General features: G+C 47.3%; 1 protein-coding gene across 1 annotated transcript in view; it reads right to left on the reverse strand.

Moving 5' to 3' along the window:
* The window catches only part of P2RX7 (purinergic receptor P2X 7), a gene marked incomplete at both ends in the record, with an annotated part of 56,378 nt that extends 37,001 nt beyond the window's left edge, over positions 1 to 19,377 (reverse strand). Inside the window, one exon of the mRNA XM_084253183.1 lies at positions 19,253 to 19,377. Within this exon, the coding sequence (XP_084109309.1) occupies positions 19,253 to 19,377 (125 nt within the window). The remainder of the gene's footprint in view (positions 1 to 19,252) is intronic.
* Between the last annotated feature and the right edge of the window lie 2,861 nt (positions 19,378 to 22,238).

Genomic DNA, 22,238 nt, shown 5'->3' on the forward strand with positions numbered 1-22,238 from the left:
TGAGGGAATAGGCTGAGAGGAGCAAAGGAATGTGTCCTAGATGACACAGAATCAGTGGCAGGACAAAGGTCACCCACGGGTCTGCCTTTGAGCCCAGAGCCTGGTGCCAGCTGGCTCTACTTCTGCCCTTTGTCCAGCTCATTATTTGTTAGTATCTTCTTTAGAATGTGAACCTAAGTGGCTGCCTCTGTAAGCTGACCGTGGGGAAGCAGGCCAGTGTGGAGCAAGATGTGGTCCTAGCCATTGTCAACATTGGCTGTGCTGTCAACACCCACAGAGTATTCAGAATCGCAGCGCCTTAGCCCCATCCTCAGAAGCTCGGATTCAGTAGGTCGGGGAGTTATCCAGGTACCTATTTATATTTTTTAAATTCCTGAGGTGATTCTTTTTAAAAGATTTATTTTATTTATGCATACAAGAACTTGGGTATAGGCCAGAGGTGCAAGGGGTGATGGTAAGATGATTCACCAGAGACAGAGTGAAGAGCGGAACTGGTGGATTGACTGAAATCCACTGCTGAGGGGAGCACGGGGAGACAGGAGAGGTCTGCTGCGCCATGTGGGTCAGCTTCCTGGGTGGGGATCGAACTCATGCCTCAGTGGCTGGTGATCGTTTCGTAGTGCTGAGACTTAACCCCTTGCGCCACCAGAGAGGTCCTCCCGAGGTGATTCTAATGCCTACCTACAATGTTAAACCCCTGGAGCCTCATGAAAGGAAGGTTCATCTATGGCAATATCACATGCATTTTAAAAGTGCATTCTGCATGACCCAGCCATTCCACTCTTAGTTTTATGCTCCAGAGAAACCCTCATACACATGTCCATGGAATTATGTGCACAAATGTTTGCAGCAGCGCTATTCGTGAGAGGGCAAGCTAGAAATAACCTAACCGTGCTTGAAGAGTGAGGGATGAATAAATTGTCAGAGTCATACAACTGTATGCTCCACAGCAGTGAAAATGAATTGACGAGAACTACCTGTATCGTCATGGAAATGATGTTGAGCAATTCGTAGTGTGACATAAAGCTTAAAGAAATCCAAACATCATAGACTCAAGAAAGGAGCTGCTCGTGCCTGTGTATAGCAGCACTGTTCACAAAAGCCAGAAGGTAAAAACCACCCAAATGTCCCTCACTGGATAAAGAGATCAAGTGTGGACTATCCATTTGGTGGAATATTATTCAGCCATAAAAAATACTGAAGAAGTGAGATATGCTACACTGTGAATTTTAAAGATTTATTTTATTTATTTATGCATACAAGAACTGGGGTATAGGCCAGAGGTGCGAGGGGTGGTGGTGAGAGGATTCACCAGAGACAGAGTGGGGAGCAGAACTGGTGGATTAACTGAAATACTCTGCTGAGGGGAGCAGCGGGGAGACAGGAGAGGTCTTCTGCACCATGTGAGTCTGCTCCTTGGGTGGGAATTGAACTTTTGCCTCAGTGGCTGGCGATAGCTTCATAGTGCTGAGACTTAACACCTTGTGCCACCAGGGAGGCCCTCCCGGGGTGATTCTAAAGAGAGCCAAGCTTCCAAGGATGGGGCTAAGGTACTGCGATTCTGAATGCTCTGTTGGTGGTGGCAGCACAGCCAATTTGAAAATACAGAGTAAAAGAAGCCAGACACAAAAGGTAACAGACACAGATTGTATGATCCCATTTATATGATATATCTGGAATAGGTAAATCAACAGAGACAGAGAATAGGCAGATGGTGGCCAGGGGCTGAGGGAAGGGGGAAGGGGGAGTGACTGCATAATGGATTTGGGGTTTCCTTTTGGGATGATGAAAGTTTCTGGACGTGACTAGAGGTGGTGGTTACACACTTTCACTAAACACCACTGAACTGTTCACCTTAAGTACAGTCACGTGCCCCTTCATGACATTTTGATCAACAGACTACATATACCACAGGGGTCCTGATTAGGCTCTTCCATCTAGCCTGGGTGCTGCAGGCTGCACCATTGCTGTTGTGCAGTCACCCTGCATGATGCTCCCTGTGTGTGGAGTAGATCCTCAATGGGGCACCACCCAGCTATTAAACTGCCTAACGACACATTTCTCAGAACTCATCCCCATTGTTAAGCAGTGGCTGTCTGTAGTTAATTTTGTCATATGAATTTCACCTCCATAAAAAGGGAAAAAATTAGATACTTTTCTAGATAGACATATGTTGTAGACAATATTAAAACAAACCTAAAGGACAGACACCAAATTTAGGATGATATATAAAAGGGGAGAGGAAGTGGATAGAGGTTGGGTGTGCAGAGAACCTAAACTAGATTATAATGTCTTATTCCTTAAATAGGCTGGTGGTACGTGGGTGCTTATTACATCATTCTCAATATATTTTAGTGTTCTGTCACATTCATTAAAAAAGAAAATTCTTCAAGAAAGACATTGGGGTTAGAGATCCAGATTTGGGGTCCAGTCAGCACACAGGAGGCAGAGCTAATAAATACCACCCCATACACTAAGAGGAAGGTAGGGGCTCAACTGTTTCAGCCTGGCACCCCCATGCATACACAGCACTGCAGTGTATTTACGTGTTGGATATTGCGATATTCTTCCAGAACAACTGGCCTACCTTTTGAGAAGCTCAATTCTGATCTCTCATATTCATTCTAGAAAGTGACAGATGCTGATCATGAAATCCAACCCTGCATAAGTCAGAACACTTGTCTCTGCACCATAATGAATATACTTTAAGAATTGCATTGCTTCAGACATGGAATGCCCATTGACAGACAACTGGATAAAGAAATTGTGGAATATATTTACTCAACAGGCTACACCTCAACTATTTGAAAAGATGAAATAGTGCCTGTTGGGATGATAAGGATGGAACTGGAGGCAATGATACGTGAAATGAGTGTGTGAAAGTGAAAGACAATTGGACGGTTTCACTCATTGGTGGAATATAACTAAAGAAAACACTGACAAACCACAAAAATAACTCTTAGACTGAAAAATATGGTGTCTGAAGGGACGAGGACAGGAGGGGGGATATGGGGCAGGGCATGGGCACAGGAGCTCCAGTGGAGGGGGAACCATATGCTCGTTGGAGGGGTGAAGCTGGACTCCCCAAGTTATAGGTGTGTAAATGAATGAAAAATCAATACAATTTGCTTCAAAGGAAAAAAGAAGACAAAGTTCTCAGCGTATCCTGTCTTTCGGAAGGAGGTCCTGACCGGGCCCAGTGACTCTCCCAAATGGTTGGGCGACTCAGGCAAGCCGGTCACCTCTCCAGACTGTGGATTTATTTAGTCCCTAAGTGAGCCAGGTAACTGCCTGGCTCCCTATTCCTATGACCTTCTGGCTGCGTACAACGCCATGCATTCTGAAGATAGCCAAACCACTAGTCCCTGGAGTGAGCAGAGCCCCCAAGATGCTGGGCATCTGGCCAGCTTTGCAGGATGGGTAGATGGGGATGGGGGATAGGAAGACTGAAGTGAATCTGGTAGGGGAAAAAACAGCCAGTGTGAGGGAAGCAGGGTACTGATAGGCTGATGTGGCTAAAGCGGTGGGCTGTGGAGAGGTCAGGGGAGGAAACGAAGAGGAAGGATAGAATAGGAACCCTCAGCTGGGTTCACCCCACTCACCAGATGTAGATGATGATGCCCACCATGAAAAAGTTCTTCAGAGTCCCAAGCCACGTGCCTTGAACTTGAACCTCTTTCACTGTCGTGTAGCTGCACCTCAGGTGCTGGCCACATGCTGGCATGTTGGGGAGATGCTCAAAGGCCCCGGGGGAAGAAGCACCTTTCAGCAAAGCCTGACTCTCCCTCCTGCTGCCTGGATGTGCTGAGCACAGAACTCTGAAGTGAAAGGGTGTGGCCTGCGCTATCTAGTTAATGATCAGCAGACATTTAACTGGCGGTGGCTTCAGGAGCTGTGAGGCCGACCCTCCATGCGCCACCTGCAACCCCTGCTTCTTGTCTTTAAAATCCCAACAGAGGAATCTGATGCGCTCTGTTCTGGGACCGCTCGGCTGTGGAGGGAGGCCAGCCAGGGGCCGAGGGCAGCAAGACCTGCCCTGAGAAGGAAGTAGGGGAGAGCCTGCACCTTGCACCCAAAAGTTGTTTGCCAATTGTATTAACTCCTTGTGGCTGCTTGACATGATTGACATGATTTTAGTGGTTTAAAACAGCACAAATTTATTCTTACAATTCGGGGGGCAGATGCCTAATCCCTTACAGAGCTAAAATCAAGGGGCCAGCAGGGCTGGTTCCCTTTGGAGTCTCCACAAGTGAGCCTCTAGTTTCCAGTAGTGGCCTTGCCTATGTTGCGCTACCTGTCTGTTTCTAACTCCAGCCCTCTGGCCTCCTTCTCTTTTTTTTTTTAATATTTTATTTTATATAATTCTTCCATCATTTTTCATTTTTGCACAATGCATGCATTTTCATTTTGGTTATATTCCCCATACAATTGCATCCCCCTTATTTTGACCCTAATCCTTCCTCTCCCTGCCCCACCCCTCCCGCCACAGTGTGTCTCTGGTCCATAGTTGCTTGTTGATTTTGGTTTTTACTTTGTATTAATTAGTCTTTTTCCTGGTCCCTTATTTAGGTTTTCTAAATTCCTGCTATGAGTGAGACCATCCGGTATTTTTCTTTTTACTTCTGGCTTATTTCACTGAGCATGATCCCTTCTAGCTCCATCCATGTTGCTGCAAACTGCATGTGTTTATTTTTTTGATTGCTGAGTAATATTCCATGGTGTATATGGACCACATCTTCTTGATCCAGTCATCTATTTTTGGGCATTTGGGTTGTTTCCATAGCTTAGCTATTGTAAATAGTGCTGCTATAAACATAGGGGTGCAGGTGCCCTTTGGAATTAGTGTTTCTGTGTCTTTTGGGTAAATACCTAGGAGTGGAATTACTGGATCATATGGAAGCTCTCCATCTTTAGCAGGTTGAGGAACCTCCACACAGCTCTCCATAGTGGCTGGACCAGTTTGCACTGTGTAGGGTAAAGAAAAATGTCAGGCTTTTCTGCCCTCCCACCATCAGGATAGATGATGGATCCTTGCGGTCCTGAATGCATGCCTGATGGCGGGCACCTGGAGTAGGGTGTGGGCGTAGGTAGATGGGATTCACCTGGGCTAAGACTGTGCTTTTAAGGGCGGCGTCACTGGGATGCCAGTAGAAGCCAAGAGAGAAGCAGAAGACGCCGTAAGAGAAGCTGAGAAGCAGCAGAGAACGCCAGAGAGCCCAGATAGAGTGAAGACTTGCTGGGGGCTGTGAGGACTGCCAGCCTCCAGGCCCCCCAGCACCCCTGCCTGCCATATGCCTGATGAACCCCAATAAAAGACCTGCAAAAGCCACTAAGGACTCTGACTCCTCCTTTACCCGGTCTGCATGGGATCAGAAAACCTGCACCGTGTCCATTCCTGCCTTTACACACTGCCACTAGCAGGAGAGTTCCTTTTTCTCCACATCCTCGCCAACATTTGTTGTTACTAGTTTTTTTTAATATGTGCCATTCTCACTGGTGTAAGATGGTATCTCATTGTAATTTTGACTTGCATTTCCCTGATTACAAGTGATGTTGAACATTTTTTCATATGCCTGTTGGCCATTTGCATTTCCTCTTCAGAGAAGTTTCTTTTTAGCTCTTCCGCCCATTTTTTGACTGGATTATTTTTTTTGTTTTTGTTGAGTCTCATCAGCTCTTTGCAGATTTTTGTGATCAGTCCTTTATCATTAGTGTTGTGTGCAAAAATTTTCTCCCAGTTGGTGGGGTTTCTCTTTGTTTTGGTTATTGTCTCTTTTGCTGTGCAGAAGCTCTTTAATTTGATGTAGTCCCAGCTGTTTATCTTTGCCTTCACTATCACTGCTTTGGGTGATGTGTCTGTAAAGATATCTTTGAGGTGCATGTCATGTAGTGTTTTGCCTATATTTCCTTCTATATATTTTACGGTTTCAGGTCTTATGTCTAGTTCTTTAATCCATTTTGAGTTGGTTTTTGTGCATGGTGTGAGGTAGTAATCAAGCTTCATTCTTTTGCATGTAGTGACCCAGTTTTCCCAGCACCATTTATTGAACAAACTTTCTTTGCTCCAATGCATAGTCTTTGCTCCTTTGTCAAAGATTAGTTGACCATAAATCTGTGGGTTTATTTCTGGATTTTCTATTCAGTTCCATTGGTTGGTGTATCTGTTCTTGTTCCAATACCATGCAGTTTTGATGATTATGGCTTTATATAGTTTGAAGTCTGGGAGTGTGATGCCACCATTCCCTTCTTTATTTTTCAGGAGAGCTTTAGCTATTCGGGGTTTTTGGTGATTCCATATGAATTTCATCAATAATTGTTCTATTTCCCTGAAGAATGTCATTGAAATTTTTATTGGAATAGCATTGAATCTGTAAATTGCTTTTGGTAGGATGGCCATTTTGATAATGTTAATTCTTCCAATCCATGAGCAGGGATATCTTTCCATTTCTTTGTGTCTTCTTCTATTTCTTTTAACAGTGTTTTATAGTTTTCTTTGTATAGGTCCTTTACCTCTTTTGTCAGGTTTATTCCCAAGTATTTGATTTTTTTTTTGTTTCAATAATAAAAGGGATGACTTTTTTTATTTCTTCTTCAGATTTATTGTTTGTGTATAGGAAGGCTACTGATTTTTGCATGTTGATTTTGTATCCTGCCACTTTACTAAACTGATTGATTGATTAGTTTAATTAGTTTTTCTGTGGAGTTTTTGGGGTTCTCTAGGTATGTTATCACATCATCTGCGAATAGTGATAGTTTAACTTCTTCCTTCCCTATTTGGATTCCTTGTGTCTTTCTCTTGTCTTATTGCTCTGGCTAGGACTTGCAGTATTATATTGAAAAGCAGTGGTGAGTGGACATCCTTGTCTTGTTCCAGATCTTAATGGAAATGCTTTCAGTTTTTCCCCATTTTGAATGATACTGACTATGGACTTGCCATATATGGCCTTTATGATATTGAGGTATGTTCCTTGTATCCCGAGAATTTCAAGGGCCTTTATCATAAATGGGTGTTGTACTTTGTCGAAAGCATTCTCAGCATCTATTGATATTATCATATGGTTTTTATATTTCTTTTTGTTGATGTGTTGGATAACATTGATTTTTCAGATATTGAACCATCCTTGTGTCCCTGGAATAAATTCTACTTGGTCATGGTGAATTATCTTATGGATACATTGTTGGATTCTGATAGCTAAAATTTTATTGAGGATTTTTGCATCCATGTTCATTAGAGAGATTGGCCTGTAGTTTTCTTTTTTGTGTGTTGTCCTTGTTCGGTTTTGGTATTAGGGTAATGTTGGCTTCATAGAATGTGTTTGGTATTATCCTTTCCTTCTCAATTTTTTGAAAGAGTTTGTAAAGGATAGGCACTAATTCGCTTCTGAATGTTTGGTAGAATTCATTTGTAAATCCATCAGGTCCTGGGCTTTTGTTTTGGGGGAGGTTTTTGATTACCGTTTCAATTTCACTGCTTGTAATTGGTCTGTTTAGGTGTTCTATTTCTTCTTTATCTAGCTTTGGGTGATTGTAGAGTTGTAGGAATTTGTCCATCTCTTCTAGATTGTTGAACTTTTTTGCATATGGCCTCCTTCTCCTAAAGGCTTTTGGATTACGCCACAGCTGCTCAGACAAGGACAGATAATCTCGTCTCAAAATCTTGAATATTATCAGAACTCCTTCTGCCAAGTCAGGTAACATGGTCACAAGTTCTGGAGATTGGGACATGGAGATTTGGTGGTGGTGGGGGGGGATGCTGTTACGTAGCCTTCCACCACATAGTAAGGCCTGTTGTAGCTTCTTGAGGGCTGCCCATTCTACTAGCCCCTCCGTTCCCTGAGCTCGCTGGATGGGGGTGGGGGAGCCACAGCTTGACTACGTCCATCTTCACTTCTAATGTCCCAGGGCCCTCAGCCTGCTTCTCCATCAGCTGCACATCTGGAAAGCCCTCCCTTTGTACATTTTTCAAATAACCTCCCCCTCTCCTGCTGCAGAGGACAGTATTCTATACACCTTCTACTAAATGGAAAGCCGAAAGAGGGAGTCCTAATCTATTGGTTAGTGTTTACCAGTTAGAGGAAACAGAATGGATGTGTGTAAGATCCTTGCCTGAATCTCAGCAACCAGGTGGGCAAAGTCAAGCCATGGCCCTGATTAGAGCGCAGGAGCCCTTGTTCAGGTTTTATGAGACACTTCTTAAAATAGCGGCAGCATTTTTTATTGTGGTAGCAGTTACTTGATTTAGGGGAAGGGGCCCACACCCTTTCAGATGCTCGTTACCGCACCACGCTCAAGGCCAAAGCACCAGTAACCTCCACCTGCATCCATGGGGCTCCCTTCCCAATTTGCTTCGACCCCTCCCCCCACCCTCTGGTAGCCTCAGTTACAAAGCCAGAAGCATTTACATGCCAAAGACACATGAGCAGACAATGAAACACATCTTTAAAGAAAATCCCCTTTGTCATTGTCAAAGGGTAAATTTCACAAGAAAACATGGAAAGCTTTCTCCCTTCCATAGGTTCTCACTGTTGAAACTTTGAGAGCACCTTCCAGAAAACTCTTTATGCCCACACCTAGACATACAAACATGGCTACACTCTACATACTGTTTTATAATTTGTTATTTTTTTCAACAGGTGTGTTAGAACTTCTTTCCGTGACAATAGTGACCAATGTATGATAAAGATACACCATATCACATCATATGTGTGATAAAGACACACATAATCCTTTTATCGGTTACAGAGTATCCTAGTGTTTAGATAGGAACAATTGGCCCACTGTGTAGACCAAACAGGTGCCTGTGGGCAAATCCATGTGGTTCATCCCAGGAGGTGAGTCGTGAATTTGCCACTGTAGGGTAAGGTAAGTATCAGTCTTTTCTGCCTTCCCGCAATTAGGATAGATGACGGAAACCTGTGGTCCTGAATGCATGCCTGATGGCGGGCACCGGGAGTAGGGTGTGGGCATACGTAGATGGGATTCACCTGGGCTAAGGCTGGACTTTTAAGGGCGGTGTCACGGGGATGCCAGCAGAAGAAGAAACATAGAAGCAGAGAAACTACGAGATTTTGCGAAAGAACGCTGGAGAGCCCAGATAGAGTGAACACTTGCTGGGGGCTGGGAGGCCTACCAGTCTCCCGGCCCTCCAGCACCCCTGCCTGCCGTGTGCCTGGTAATCCCAATAAAAGCCTGCAAAAGCCACTGAGGGCTCCAGGTCTCACTCTCTCCTTTATCCGGTCTGCTGGATCAGAAAACCTGCTCAGTGCCCATTCCTGCCTTTACAGCCAGCCGGTCTCTTATTGATGGGTTTTTTTTATTTTTTATTTTTTTTAAAGATTTATTTATTTTTATACAAGAACTGGGGTACAGGCCAGATGCGCAGGAGGGTGAGAGGATTCACCGGAGACAGAGTGGGGAACAGAACAGGCAGACTGGCTGAAATACACTGCTGAGGGGAGCAGTGGGCGAGACAAGAGAGGTCTGCTGTGCCATGTGGGGTTCTTGCCATCCGGCCGGGATCGAACCCACGCTGCAGAGGCTGTGGGCAGCTTCACAGTGTGGCACTCAACCGCCTGCGCCACCAAGGAGGTCCTTGATGGGTTTTTAACTGGAATTTTCATCCCATCTGTCCAATGATAAACATTTGTTTGGTTAACCCTGATGTAGCTCTTACCATGTGCCAGGCATTCTTCTAAGCCTATTTTTTTTTTTCCTACTAAGCCTATTTTAATAACATATTAACTCTTTCAATCCTCACCTCCTACAAAACGACCCTGTAAGGAAGGGTCACCTTATAGGTGAACAAAATGGCACAGAGAGAAAGCCTCGTGTCAAAGACTGCCATGGAGCCTCCAAAATCCACAGATTGAAATCTGACCCCAGGGGTGATGATGGTGTTAGGATGTGAGGCCTTCAAGGTGATTAGGTCAGCAAGGTGGAGCCCTCATCAATGGGGTTCATGTCCTGATAAGACCTCCCTTGCCCTTTCACCCTGGGGAGCCACGGCGGCAGAAAGTCTGCTCCCGTGTGAACCAGGAAGTGGGTTCTGACCAGACACTAAAACTGCTGGCGCCTTGATCTTGAACTTTGCGTTAGTCTCCAGAACTGCAGTAAGAAATGGTCTGTGGTTTCGAAATGCCTCCGAAACTTTGGTATTTTGCTAAAGCAACCAAAATAGACTAAGATGTGTCATAAGTAGCAACACAGGCTCCACAACTTCAAGCTCTTCTGATGCTACTATGAATGGAATTGATGTCTTAATTTCTTTTTTACATTGCTTCTTTAAAAAAAAAAAAAATGTTCATGGAAGGTGGGGAAGGAGCTCGGGACCCAAGTCACCCGACTCTTCTCTCTTCCTCTTGGTGCCATCTGTGTCTTCACCTCTCAAAGCCTGCACCTTCTAATGTCATTACCCTTCTTGGTGAACTCAAAGCCATACTTGTCCTAGTGGGGCAGCTATATGGCCCTTGCTGTGAGGGGCAAAGCTGCACACCTCCTGGATCACATCCCACTGACTTGGAGTGCTTAGTGAGGCACCTATAGCCACAGCTGTGCCTGGACTGACTCCTGTTCTTGGTCACCTTGTTGAGGCCCACCTCTATGGGGAAACTTGGGGCCATGGCTGCTCCGGCAAAGCTGGATTGCTACTTGCTAGTGTAGAAACTGATTTTTGTGGGCTGATTCTGTTGTGGATTGCACCTTTACTGAACGGGTCTATTAACTTTAATAATTCTATTGTGAATTCATTGTGATTCTCCCTATAGAGGATCGTATCATCCAAGTATAAAGATTTCCTTCTTGCTTTCCAACATGAATGTCTTTTCTCTCTTTTTCTTGTCTTAGTGCTCTGGCCAGAACTTCTAGTACAATGTTGAGTAGCAGCAGTGAAAGCTGGCATCCTCCTCTCCTTCCTGGACCTCAGGGAAGGCAGTCATTTCCCAGGAAGATGGCTCAGTCTGTTCACTAAGCTTCACTGCCTCACCACCCGCCTCTCTTATGTTGCTGGATATGTACTTAAACAAGAATCTCCTCAAACCTCAGGAGTTAAACGCTTTGGATAAGGTTTCTGGGTGAAAGGATTTGTGCATTTTTATTTTTTTTCAATTTTTTTTAAAAAAGGTTTTATTTATTTATACAAGAACCTGGGTACAGGCCAGATGCGCGGGAGGGTGAGAGCATTCACAGGAGACAGAGCAGGGAACAGAACAGACAGACCAACGAAATACACTGCTGAGGGGAGCTGCGGGTGCGACAGGTGAGGTCTGCCGCACCATGTGGGACCCTCGCCGGCCGGCCAGGATTGAACCAGCGCTGCAGAGGCTGCGGACAGCTTCACAGCGCGGCACGTAACCACCTGCGTGCCACCAGGGGAGGCCCAGGATGTGTGCATTTTTAAAAAATCCTTTTGTTTTGTGGGGTTGAGCTATTTCATGATTCCACCTGCAAAGCACGAGTGCATGCGCCATCTTTTAAGAGGTCCTGGACAGCAGGTGATTGTGTGGGATTGGCTGATATGGTAAAGGGTCTGGTCACCGTGCTGGGGACACACAGCCAAAGGACTGGGGGCCATTATTTTGAAGAAGAGGAGAGAGACATTAGCAGGGTGCAGCCATGTGAAGAGTGTCAGGTCGAGGGGCACCCGGGACAGATCCCTAACTGAAGGTGGAAACCACAGGGAGATATGTAAGGAGCAAGCGCCTACCCATCAGAGGGGTGCCAGTACAGAACAGCTTTCCTGTGGTTGCTAGCTGGGGACAGTGATGATGATGGTGATAATTTCCATCTATCCCTTCTTGTCTCTCTCCCCGGTCTCCTCTCTACCTGCATTTAAACATCATTTGCCATCATAAAAATAAACCCACCCTCGACCCCCCACCTTCTCCTACCACCACGTGATGCCTCTCTCCTCCTTTGTAGCCAAGTCCCTTGAAAGAGTGAGTCACTGCATCCATTTCCGCATCCCCATTCACTCTTCCACCCACTCCAGTCTGGCTCCCGCCCCCACCACTCTCTAAAGCTTCTCTCGCCAAGTAAACAACAACGTCATTGTCACTAAATCCAATAGACACGTCAGAGACCTCATCTTCCTGGAACTCTCAGCAGCATTTGACACCATTGACCGTGCTCCACCTTCTTCCTCTTCTCCCCTTAGCATCCCGGGATCAGCATTCTCCCAACTTTTCTTTGAGCTTTTAGCCACCCTGCCTGAGAATTCTTTAGGGACCTCTGTGCTCCCCATCATTCTGCAGGGTTCTATTCTAAGCCCCCTCATGGTTTCATCTCTGTCTTCTCTTGCTGGTCAGTGGCTGCTGCTTTCATGGTTCTAGTTGGATCGCTGAGCTGGGGATGCAGACATCACTAACACAGCTCCAGCGCCAATGATCCAGTTACCACTGAGTGTCTCCACTTCTATGCCACACGGACATGCCAAATGCAGTGCCGTCACTTCTGGATTTGTGTCCACCCCACATGGGGTTTTCTCCTGCAGACCTACCCCAGCAAGTTCTCCCACCATCCATCTGGTACCCAAGCCAGAAACACGGTGCGCTTCTTAGCTCATCCTTGCCCTCATTCCCCTTCACCGACTCAGTCGCCCAAGCTTACCCTTTTTTCTTATTATTCAAATCTGTCTGCTTCTCTCCTCTACCATTTTCACCTCCTGATCCAAATCACCATCAGCTCTCACCTGGATGACCCATTGTTATCCTAAAGGGTCCCACTTTCTCCTTTGACCCTCTCACGTCCTCCACTCTCTGCATTACTTTAGTGAGAGAATCAACTATTACCTACTATCTGGATCCTGCTGGTTACTCCAGTCCCACTTTTGCTTCCCCCTTCTCTGGAATTTTGCACACCAGCCCAGTGACATGCATGCAGGCCTGTGCATAACCCATATAATCTGCCTTTCCTCTTCCCAGCACCTTGCTAAGGCCCCACAAGGGCTGGCTCCTAGGTGGGAGACTGGCCTGGAGCGGTGGTGCCTAGATGCCAGTGGGTGCATGAGAAACCTCCACCAGGTCACAGAGTAATGGGAGTTGTAGGATAAGGAGGCAGGCTCTTCCGAAAACTGGATGTATCCATCTGAAAGGACGACACTTATTTTTGTTTGTTTGTTTGTGATGACTTGTTTCTAGCTTCTAGAATGCCTTGGTGTTAAACATTCATGGAGGGTCGCTGGTAGAGGCCATGCTTGCGGTATTGCCCTAGCTTGCCTGCCATCACGAATATCGCTGCGTCAGTGGGCGAACTTGCCCTCCTTCTTCCTCACATCAGTAAGAGGCATTGCAGTCCACCCAGCAGGCTAGGAATCTCTCATCTTTTATCATGTGAGCTCTACCTCCAAATCCTACCCCAACTTTGCCCACTTCTCCCCTGCTACACCACCCCCCATTCTAGTCCAAATCACCATCTTCTCTCATCTGGCTAAGTCCAACCTTCTCACTGGCCACGCCTGATAGTCTACATCCTGCACAGTGGCTTGAGAGCGCTTTCAGAGACATGAATGGTTTTGCTGCCCTGTAAAATTACAAAAATAAACCCACCCTCGACCTCAGTGGCTTCCTGCAGCTCAGAGAATGAACTCCCAACGCTTCATGTGGACTGGCCCCTGCCTACCTCTCTATTTTAGCTCTTGCTTCTCCCACCTGTCTCACCTAGTTCTGTTATAGGACAGGGAGAGGGGCAGCCCAAACCCCGCAAACCTGCCTATTCTAAATGGGTTCTGCCATCCGCCGCATCAACACGAAACATAGGAGACTTTAATGGGAAGGAACTTTAATAAAACTAGGAAAAAATACAGGTAAGGCAAAGAGTCTAGTTTCTAAATGAAGCACCCAAAGTTACCCGTCCCCTCGCGGGTAAAACTCCATCCAAATGGGATCGGCCCAGAGCAAGGCCCCAAAGCCTGCCACAAGTCTGAAGCACCTTCCAGTGGGGACCCACAGAAAAGGGTCAGAAACAACCAGACAAGCCTGGAAGGAAAAGAGCAAAATCAACATCAAGATAAAAGCTGCCATTGTCACCTCCCCATGGGTCTCACCCACATCTGTGTCACCCAGTCCACGACCAAAAGACAAGCGCAGTTTCTTCATGTGTCTCCTGGCTCCATCCTGCTTCCTTCCTCAGTCTCTTCTGCAGCTTCTCCTTTTCCAGCTCAGCTCCACCCTCCCTTGGGTGGGGCAGGGAACCTCCCCCTTTCCTGGGGACCACCCTGTTACAGTTCTGGAACATTCTGTCTTCTGGTTGTTCCTCTGTTTTTCTTCCAGACATTTGCATTTCCTGTTCTCTTGGTCCTGTGTGTCACCTGACTGGATTCTTCTCCTCCTGAAGTGGGTCTTCTTTGGGCTCCCTCCCCCATCTCTATCACATCACCCAGGGTTCCAGGGTGGAATGAGAATGTGGTGACTCTCTTCACATTTTTCTTCCTCTTAACTGACAGTGGTCATAGGGCCTGCGTTGGATCTGCCCCTCCTCAGCCACTGTGCCTCTGCCGACCTCCGTGGGCAACTTACTTCCACTCAAGTGGAGGATTGTGACCAGCTTCTGGTGAAACAGGCAGCTAGCCAGGAGCACATTTTAACAGCCCAGACTGCCCAACAGCACTGTCTCCACGGTGCTGTACTTGCTGTTGACTGGGTGCAGGTTGCTGGGTGAGGGGAAAGAAGTAATTTAAGTGGAATTTGTTCTGCTTTTCTCTCAACTGTTTCTAGACTTCCATATTCATTAGAAAAGTTTCTAAGGGGACTTCTGTCCAGGGAAATCTTCTTAATAGGATGCAAGTATCTCTTCTGTGCTTAAAATGCTCCAGTGGCTTCTCAACTCACTTGGAATAAAAACCAAGGAACTGAGAGTGGCCTCCAGGGCCCTCCCTCCCCCATCCATGTTACCTCTCCCACTCACCTACTACCTCTCCTCACTGCCTCTTCATTCTCCTACAGCCACACCAGCCTCCTTCCTTTTCCTGGGGTGCCCCACTGAGTTCCTGCCTCAGGGCCTTTGCACTTGCTGTTCCCTCCACCAGAAACACCCCTCTCCCAGACAGTTCATGGCTTGTCCCCATTCTTTATACAGAGCACTTATCACCACCAGACCTTTCATTATGTCTCTCCATTTTTGTGTCATGTCTCTCTCCTCCTTTGGTATATAACCCAACAAGGGCAGGAACTTTTGTTTCACTGGCACCATTGAACAGGGCTTCATGCATAACAAATGCTCAAATGTATTTGGGCAATGAGTAAATAATGGACAAGGGCAAGCTGAGGGTAGCCACTTTGAAACGGGTGGAGAGGGCCACAAGTGAGGCCACAGGGCAGGAGGCTGGATGGAAGAAACAGCCACCACCCGCCCAGGCTCTGAGACCAGAGAGTCACTAAAAGCCCCAAAAGGCCAAAAGGCCAGAAACCAAAACCAAGATCTATAGACTCTAAGAAAGGACAGTGCCCGAGAAAAGGACTGGTCACTGTCTGTGGGCTCTCACCCGCCCACACAATTGCAAGAGACCTTAGACTCCAGGAATAACAACCATGGGGTTTATTTTACAAACAGGGGAAACAAAGAACTCACTGTATCACCAAGTGGCGGCTTTCTCAGCCAGGTACCATCAGTGATGGTCGCCACCGGTCACCGGGAGTGCTAGACAGCTCTGGCCAGTAGTGATGGCCACTCCTGGTCCCGCAGAGGCGGTGCCAGAGACACCCAGTGTTCACAGCTCTGTGTGAGTTGTTGGATTGTACCAACAGCTCTTTGAGACGCCAGGCCCAGGGCCTCTCAGGCAATGTCAGAGACAGGACTGAGGCGCAGTCCGTGACCTAGTCCTTTGCTTCCTCTTCCCTCCTTGGAGGGGGGCTTCTGGATGCTTCTTTTCTTCTTTCTTGGGTGGCTGGAACCGCCTTCTTTTCTTCAGGGGCAAGCATTGTCAGTCCTTCTTCTTCAGGGGCCCCCTCTCCTCTTCTCTCAGGGCGCCCCTCAGCTCCCTCCAGCCCTGGCTTAGCTCCTCTTTCACCCACAAGTCTGATTGGACTGTTTAGCACCAATCAGCTCACAGCTCACACCTGATTGATCCATTACAAACGGCAGTTATGAGCTCTGAGGCGCACCTGCCACCACTGAGCTGTGGTGGAGCAGCGGGTGAGAGGACACCGCTGGCCCTGCCGCTCCCACGCTGAGGCGGCTGGTTCCGGCAACAACCCCAGTGGTATGGCTTATGGGTGAGGAGCAGTGGCTTAGGGTTTGAATGTCTTTCACAACCTACTTTCTGACTGGATGGCCTTTTTGAATGTAACTCCGACTTTCAATAGCTTCTGTTTCCTTATCTGTGAAACAGTGAAGAACAAAGAAGACCCAAGGCCGGGTGGACACGATGAGATGATGTAAATAACGCCAACAACAAAACACAGTTATTTTTAAGTCACTCAGGCTTTTACATCTCACTTTTCCTGGGAAAATAACCATCATTAATCCAGGTCTTCCATCTCATTGAATTGAGAGGACAGGGCAGAATCATGGGTTGGAATACTTTGGAATTCCAGGCACTGGCTCTGTTGAGAATGCCCGGGGCCTGTTCTTGGCAATGACGTTGGGCAGAGTCGCCACAGCCCAGGAGCAGTGCTGATAGAAGCCAGGGCTGGAGCCGCAGCCTTCAGGAGTCCCTGGAATGTCTGGCTCTGTAAAGGCCTTTTTTTTTTTTTTTTAAAAGATTTATTTATTTGTTTGTTTGTTTATACAAGCACTGGGTACAGTCAGAAGCACGGGAGGGTGAGAGAATTCACCAGAGCCAGAGCGGGGAGCAGAGCAGGCAGAAGGACCGAAGTACACTGCTGAGGGGAGCAGCGGGCGGCAGGAGAGGTCTGCACGCCATGTGGGACCCTCCTCCGGGGGCCGGGGAGCAGCCGGGGATCGAACCGGCGCCGCAGAGGCTGCGGGCAGCTTCGCAACCCAGTGCTCAACCGCTGCGCCACTGGGGAGGCCCTGTAAAGCCCTTTTTAAATGGATGTTTGTTTTTGTCTGACCCCCTTCCCCACCTCCATCCTTTTCACATTTCTTCTGGCAACAGAATGCTTTTTGTCTAAAGAAAAGCCACTGGATGTGATTCAGGTCAGGCTCATTCAGTTCTACCAACCTCTCCCTACCTTCCGCCAGAGGAGCAAGCATGGGACCCAGGGCTGACCAGTGGGGTGACACCACACCCCCAAGGCAGCCACTGGTCCAGAGACGGAACTTACATTCAGACCTGACCAGAGTCTTGGGACTCTGCTGCCAGATCTGTCAGAAAAGACTTTGGTTCTTCTGGAGACATTAAGAAGGCTGTGAGGATATGAGTGTGTCATCTTATGACACGGAGAACCTATTCAAGAAGAAAGACAAGTAGAGCCAAGATATAGGGAATGAGCCCAGTCCCGACCTTTACAGCCAGTCCTCTCTGAGGACAGCCCCATCTCTCACGCTGCCCGCTGATGTGGCAGTTACCCCTCCCCATCCAGTGTGGCAGGGGAGCGAACTGGCATTAGGTTCCTGTTACTTCCTCTCCAAACAACTGTAGCGCAGACCTACTCAGCATCCTGTCCACACATTTACGGAAGCTGGAAGCTGGGGCCACTTGACCTTTGCGGCAACTGCAGTCCTACCTCGAGTCCAGGTTTGAACTTGGTGGTGAGGGACTATGAGTTGCTGACCGGCCACTTGTCTTATTTCCTCAGTTTCCAGCCCCTGCCTTGTCCTGAGTGCAGTAACTGAGGCCCTGTCTGTCTTCAGTCTCTGAGTCCATGCCAGTCCTGTGTGATGTGACCTGCCTCCCCCAGTCCCTACACACCTGGACCACCCCATTCACCGAAGGCTGAGTTGCAGTTGTAATACCTGAGGCCTCAGAGTACGATTAAAACATCATTTCCCAAGCTGTGTTCTCGGGGACCCCATTCAGTGAGGTGTAAATAGGTGTTCTATGAAATGGCAGAGAAAAGTGAAATCAACAATATTTTGTCTTTAATTTTATATTTCAAAATATAAACAGTGGAGAAACATTTTACATGGAAGTTATGTTACCTCCTAGCATCAGCACTTAAGTTCAAAATTGTGTTTCCTCAAAATTGGGATCATGCTCAGCGAAATAAGCCAAAAAGAAAAAGAAAAATACCGGATGGTCTCACTCATAGCAGGAATCTAGAAAACTTAAATAAGGGACCAGGAAAATGAATATAAGAAAGTGAAAATCAAAATCAACAAAAAACTATGAACCAGAGACACTTTTAGGGGGGCGGGGGCGGGAGGGGAGGGATTGGGGTCAGAATGGGGGGGCTGCAATTGTATGGGGAATATAACAATAAAATTTATAAAAAAACAACAACAAAAAAAAAAAACAAAATTGTGTCTCCTCAAAATTGCCTCTGCTAGACCTTTAAATTGTCCACAAAGCATAGTGAACAGACCTCCCCCGACTCCTACCCCGTGAAAAGGAACACAGTAGAGAAACATGCCCTATCAGAGAGCAACCTTGAAAACAAGCTGAGTGGAATAAGTCAGTCACAACGGGCCACGTTATGTGATTTTCCATTCATATGAAATATCCAGAATAGGCAAATCCATAGAGACAGAGAGTAGATCAGAGGGTTCCTGGAGCTACAGGGGAGCAGGGGGCTGGGAGTGATGGCCAACGGATGTGGGGTTTCTTTTTGAAGTGATGAAAATATTCCAAAATGGATTGTGGAGATGATTACCCAACTCTGTGAATATACTAAATACCATGAATTTATAGACTTTAAAGGGGTGAGTTGTATATGTAAATTATACCTCAGTAAGCTGTTAAAAAAAGGAGAGAGAGACAGAGAGAGAGAGAACAGTTGGAGAGAATGCTGAAGAGGACGTAGTTACATTTACAAGTCTGGTCTTATTCCTTTCCCTAAGGGGTGATGACTCAGAGGCCTGCCCTGTCTCCAGGTGTGGTCCAAATCCCTGCCTCCTCGCTAGAAATCTCCTGAGCTTTCCCACTGTCCCCAGGTATGCCCTCCCTGGCTTCCAGGCAGAACCCAAAGTGTCACACTGGCCTCCCGCGGCTTCTTTCTTAGCAGACTGCCACTGTTCCTTGCCAGCTGCTTCTTCCTCCCCCCACTACTTTTCCCGAGACCTGCCCAACCCACCACAGTTTACAGTATGATTGTCAGACCACGTGGACTTCAGAATGTGCACCAGCAGCTGCACCTTGGTGTGTTCTGTGCTATCAACCACTACAGAGATTTGGGGTCATTCCCAACACCCTGCTTACCTCACATAGGAGAAGACAAGCATGTGAAGGAACCACTTGATGGTGCCATAGTTTGCGCTCTGGATTCGGATAACTTTATATGTCTCGTACTGGAAAACATCGCCACAGCTGCAGCAGGCTGGCATGGTCAGAGGCTCACTCTGCAGGAGGCTGGATCAGACCCCCAAACTCCCGGACCAGCTGCGGCAGGCCCACCAGTAATAGGAAAAAGAAACCTGATTCTTAGCAGTGCCCTTACATTAGAGCTCCTCCAATGACAGCAGGGTGGGGGCGGGCCCTGGCAGCTGTCCCAGCTGTGGTTGGTAATAAACAAGAGAAGCCTACAGGCCTGACTGGCAGATGACCCAGCCCTAACCAGCCTCCCCCAGATGCCTGCACAAAGATGGTGTTCAAAGGAAGGGCATTTTTAGAATTCTCCCTTTCCCCCTTTTCTCTCCCTTTTCCTTTTTCTTGACTCATTTCAGTTGGGGTAAGGGGCAGCCTTTCAAATGTCAGGAGACCCAGTGCTTCCATTGTGCTTTAGTAAAGGGCCTAGATCTTTCCCTGGCCTCCAGCCCTATTCAGAGACTGACTGATTTCATTTCTACAACCCTTTTGCCAGCCCCAGATGTATCTGAACAAAGTTTCCCCGCTCTGGTCTGTAGTGGTGGGAGGAATCTGATTTGCTGGGGAGTGGTGTGGGGAAGGGTGCTGGATGTTTCTCACCGGATCCTCTAGATCCACTCTCTGCCTAGCTCCGACCCCCAAGAGGTGGGCCATGAGCTAGCTAGCCTAATCAGCCGACCACCAGGGATGAACTTGCCTGCCAACAAAATTCAGCTTAGTTTACGGACCCATCCAGAGAGGTAGAGCGTGTGCTGGAGGGGCCAAGGGTACCACCTAACAAAAGGTGAGCGCTATACACATTCTGGGACGGTGGCGTTTAGAGGAAATTTAAGTGAAATCAGGTTTTGATAGGCATAAAGCAAAGCAAGTGTGTATGAAACAGTTGACTTCAGATCTGAATTGCAAAGTGGACCCCGGGTCCTTTTTCCTTGCATGTAATAAAGATAAGGTTGATGTCGAAGGTGTCCAGAAACCCTTAATCTGAAGCTCCGCTCCTGAGGGGCAAATTGAGGCTGTCTCAAGGTGATTTGCCCCCTCCAGGCAAAAGTGGGATACTTCATTCTTGCTGCTGCAATTCCAAATAGCAGTGTTTCTGAGAGTCTGTGTTTTAGCGACTAAGAAAACCAGCGCGCCGCAAAAATGGAGGGCGGGGCTTCCACTTACCAGTGAGAGAAAGATTGCTTCCTCTTGAGAAGATTCTTTCTCTTTGCTGTTGACTTCTGCACTTCTCTTCCAGTCTGCAGAATGGCCAGGCAGAGTTTTTCTTAGCTGGACCTCCAGTGGTACAATCGGTTAGTGTGTGGCACTTATACAGAGATTTTCTTTTCCAGTCTGAGCTAACCTGTGCTTCCTCAACCGCGGGAGCTGCATGGACCTTCCTCACCCTGCTGTTCCCAGTTTAGGAGTCTGGGCAGCACAAGGGCTGTGAGGTTGGATGTGAATTTTTCTGGCTCATCTCCTCGCAGTTGTGCAGGGCTTCTGGGTACCACTCCCTCCTTACCCCTTAAGGTGTAGGAGTGGTAAGGCTCCCCCACTTTGCCAGCTTTTTCTTAGTTCTGCTGACCCTTTTTTTTTAAGTTTTATTTATTTTTAAAAATTTATTTATTTTATTTATACAAGCACTGGGTACAGTCAGAAGCGCGGGAGGGCGAGAGAATTCACCAGAGTCAGAGCGGAGAGCAGAGCAGGAAGACTGACGAAGTACAATGCTGAGGGGAGCAGCGGGTGGCAGGAGAGGTCTGCGCACTCTGTGGGACCCTCACCCGGCGGACGGGGATCGAACCGGTGCTGCAGAGGCTGCGGGCAGCTTCGCAGCCCAGCGCTCGACCGCTGCGCCACCAGGGAGCCCCCTCTGCTGACTCCTTTAAACAGTTCCATCACTAGTTGCCTTATTAGAGTGCACTGTCGCTTGCCGACACACTCGGCAGTTATCTTCCTCCGGAAGGAGATCCACAAGACTCCTGTTAGGGCAGTGAGCCTGATGGTTAGAACACAGACACTGAGGGATTAGCTGTCTGGCTTTCAATCCTGTAGTAGTTGTGAGTGATTACAAATTCCAAAGCTCTTTGAACCACTTGGCAAGACCTGGTGGGCCTCTGGGTGTGGAGGTGGGAAGTTGGAGTTGATCCTGGAGGTGTCACATGTTAACCATCTTTTCAATCTCGAACAGTGCTGTGCGTGTTAGTCATTCATTCGTTCCTGAGCCATTACAGGTAAGCAGATAGTCCATATGTCCACCAACAGATGAATGGATAAACAAAATGTGGTCCATCCACAAAATGGAATATTAGTCTGTCATAAAGAGAACGAAGCACTGATACCTGCTACAACTTGATGAACCCTGAAAACGTGATGTCAGGTGAAAGAGGCCAGTCACACAATGAGCGTATATCATAAGATTCCATTTATGTGAAATGTCCACTGTAGGCGCACCTGCAGACAGAGAGAGCAGAGCAGTGGTCCACTGTGGTGATTTTTCCTTCTCAGTTTGTCCACACAGTTTCTCATGAGTGTCCTCTCCAGCCCTCTCTTCCTTCCTTCTCATCACCTCACTCAGAATCCTTATGATAAATTTGCTAAGACTTTACTCCTTAAGGGTGTCACAGAGTTAGGAGAAATCTCAGTGTTCTGATCTTCAAATATGTCTTTGGTTTACACTAACGGGTGCTGTCTGAGAGGGTGGCACTAGCCAGAGGTGGTGATTTTAAGTTAAATCAATTAAAATGAAATGAAATGAAATTTAAAATTCAGCTCTTCAGTCATCCTTGCCATGTTTCCAGTGCCCAGGACCCCAGGCGGCTAGTGGCTACTTGGAGCAGCCAGGGAAGGTGTGGGACTTTCCATCAGTGCAGGGAGTTCTGTTGGACTGTGCTACTGCCTA

This window comes from Talpa europaea (genome assembly GCF_964194135.1).
Source record: "Talpa europaea genome assembly, chromosome: 14".
Taxonomy (NCBI): Eukaryota; Metazoa; Chordata; class Mammalia; order Eulipotyphla; family Talpidae; genus Talpa; species Talpa europaea.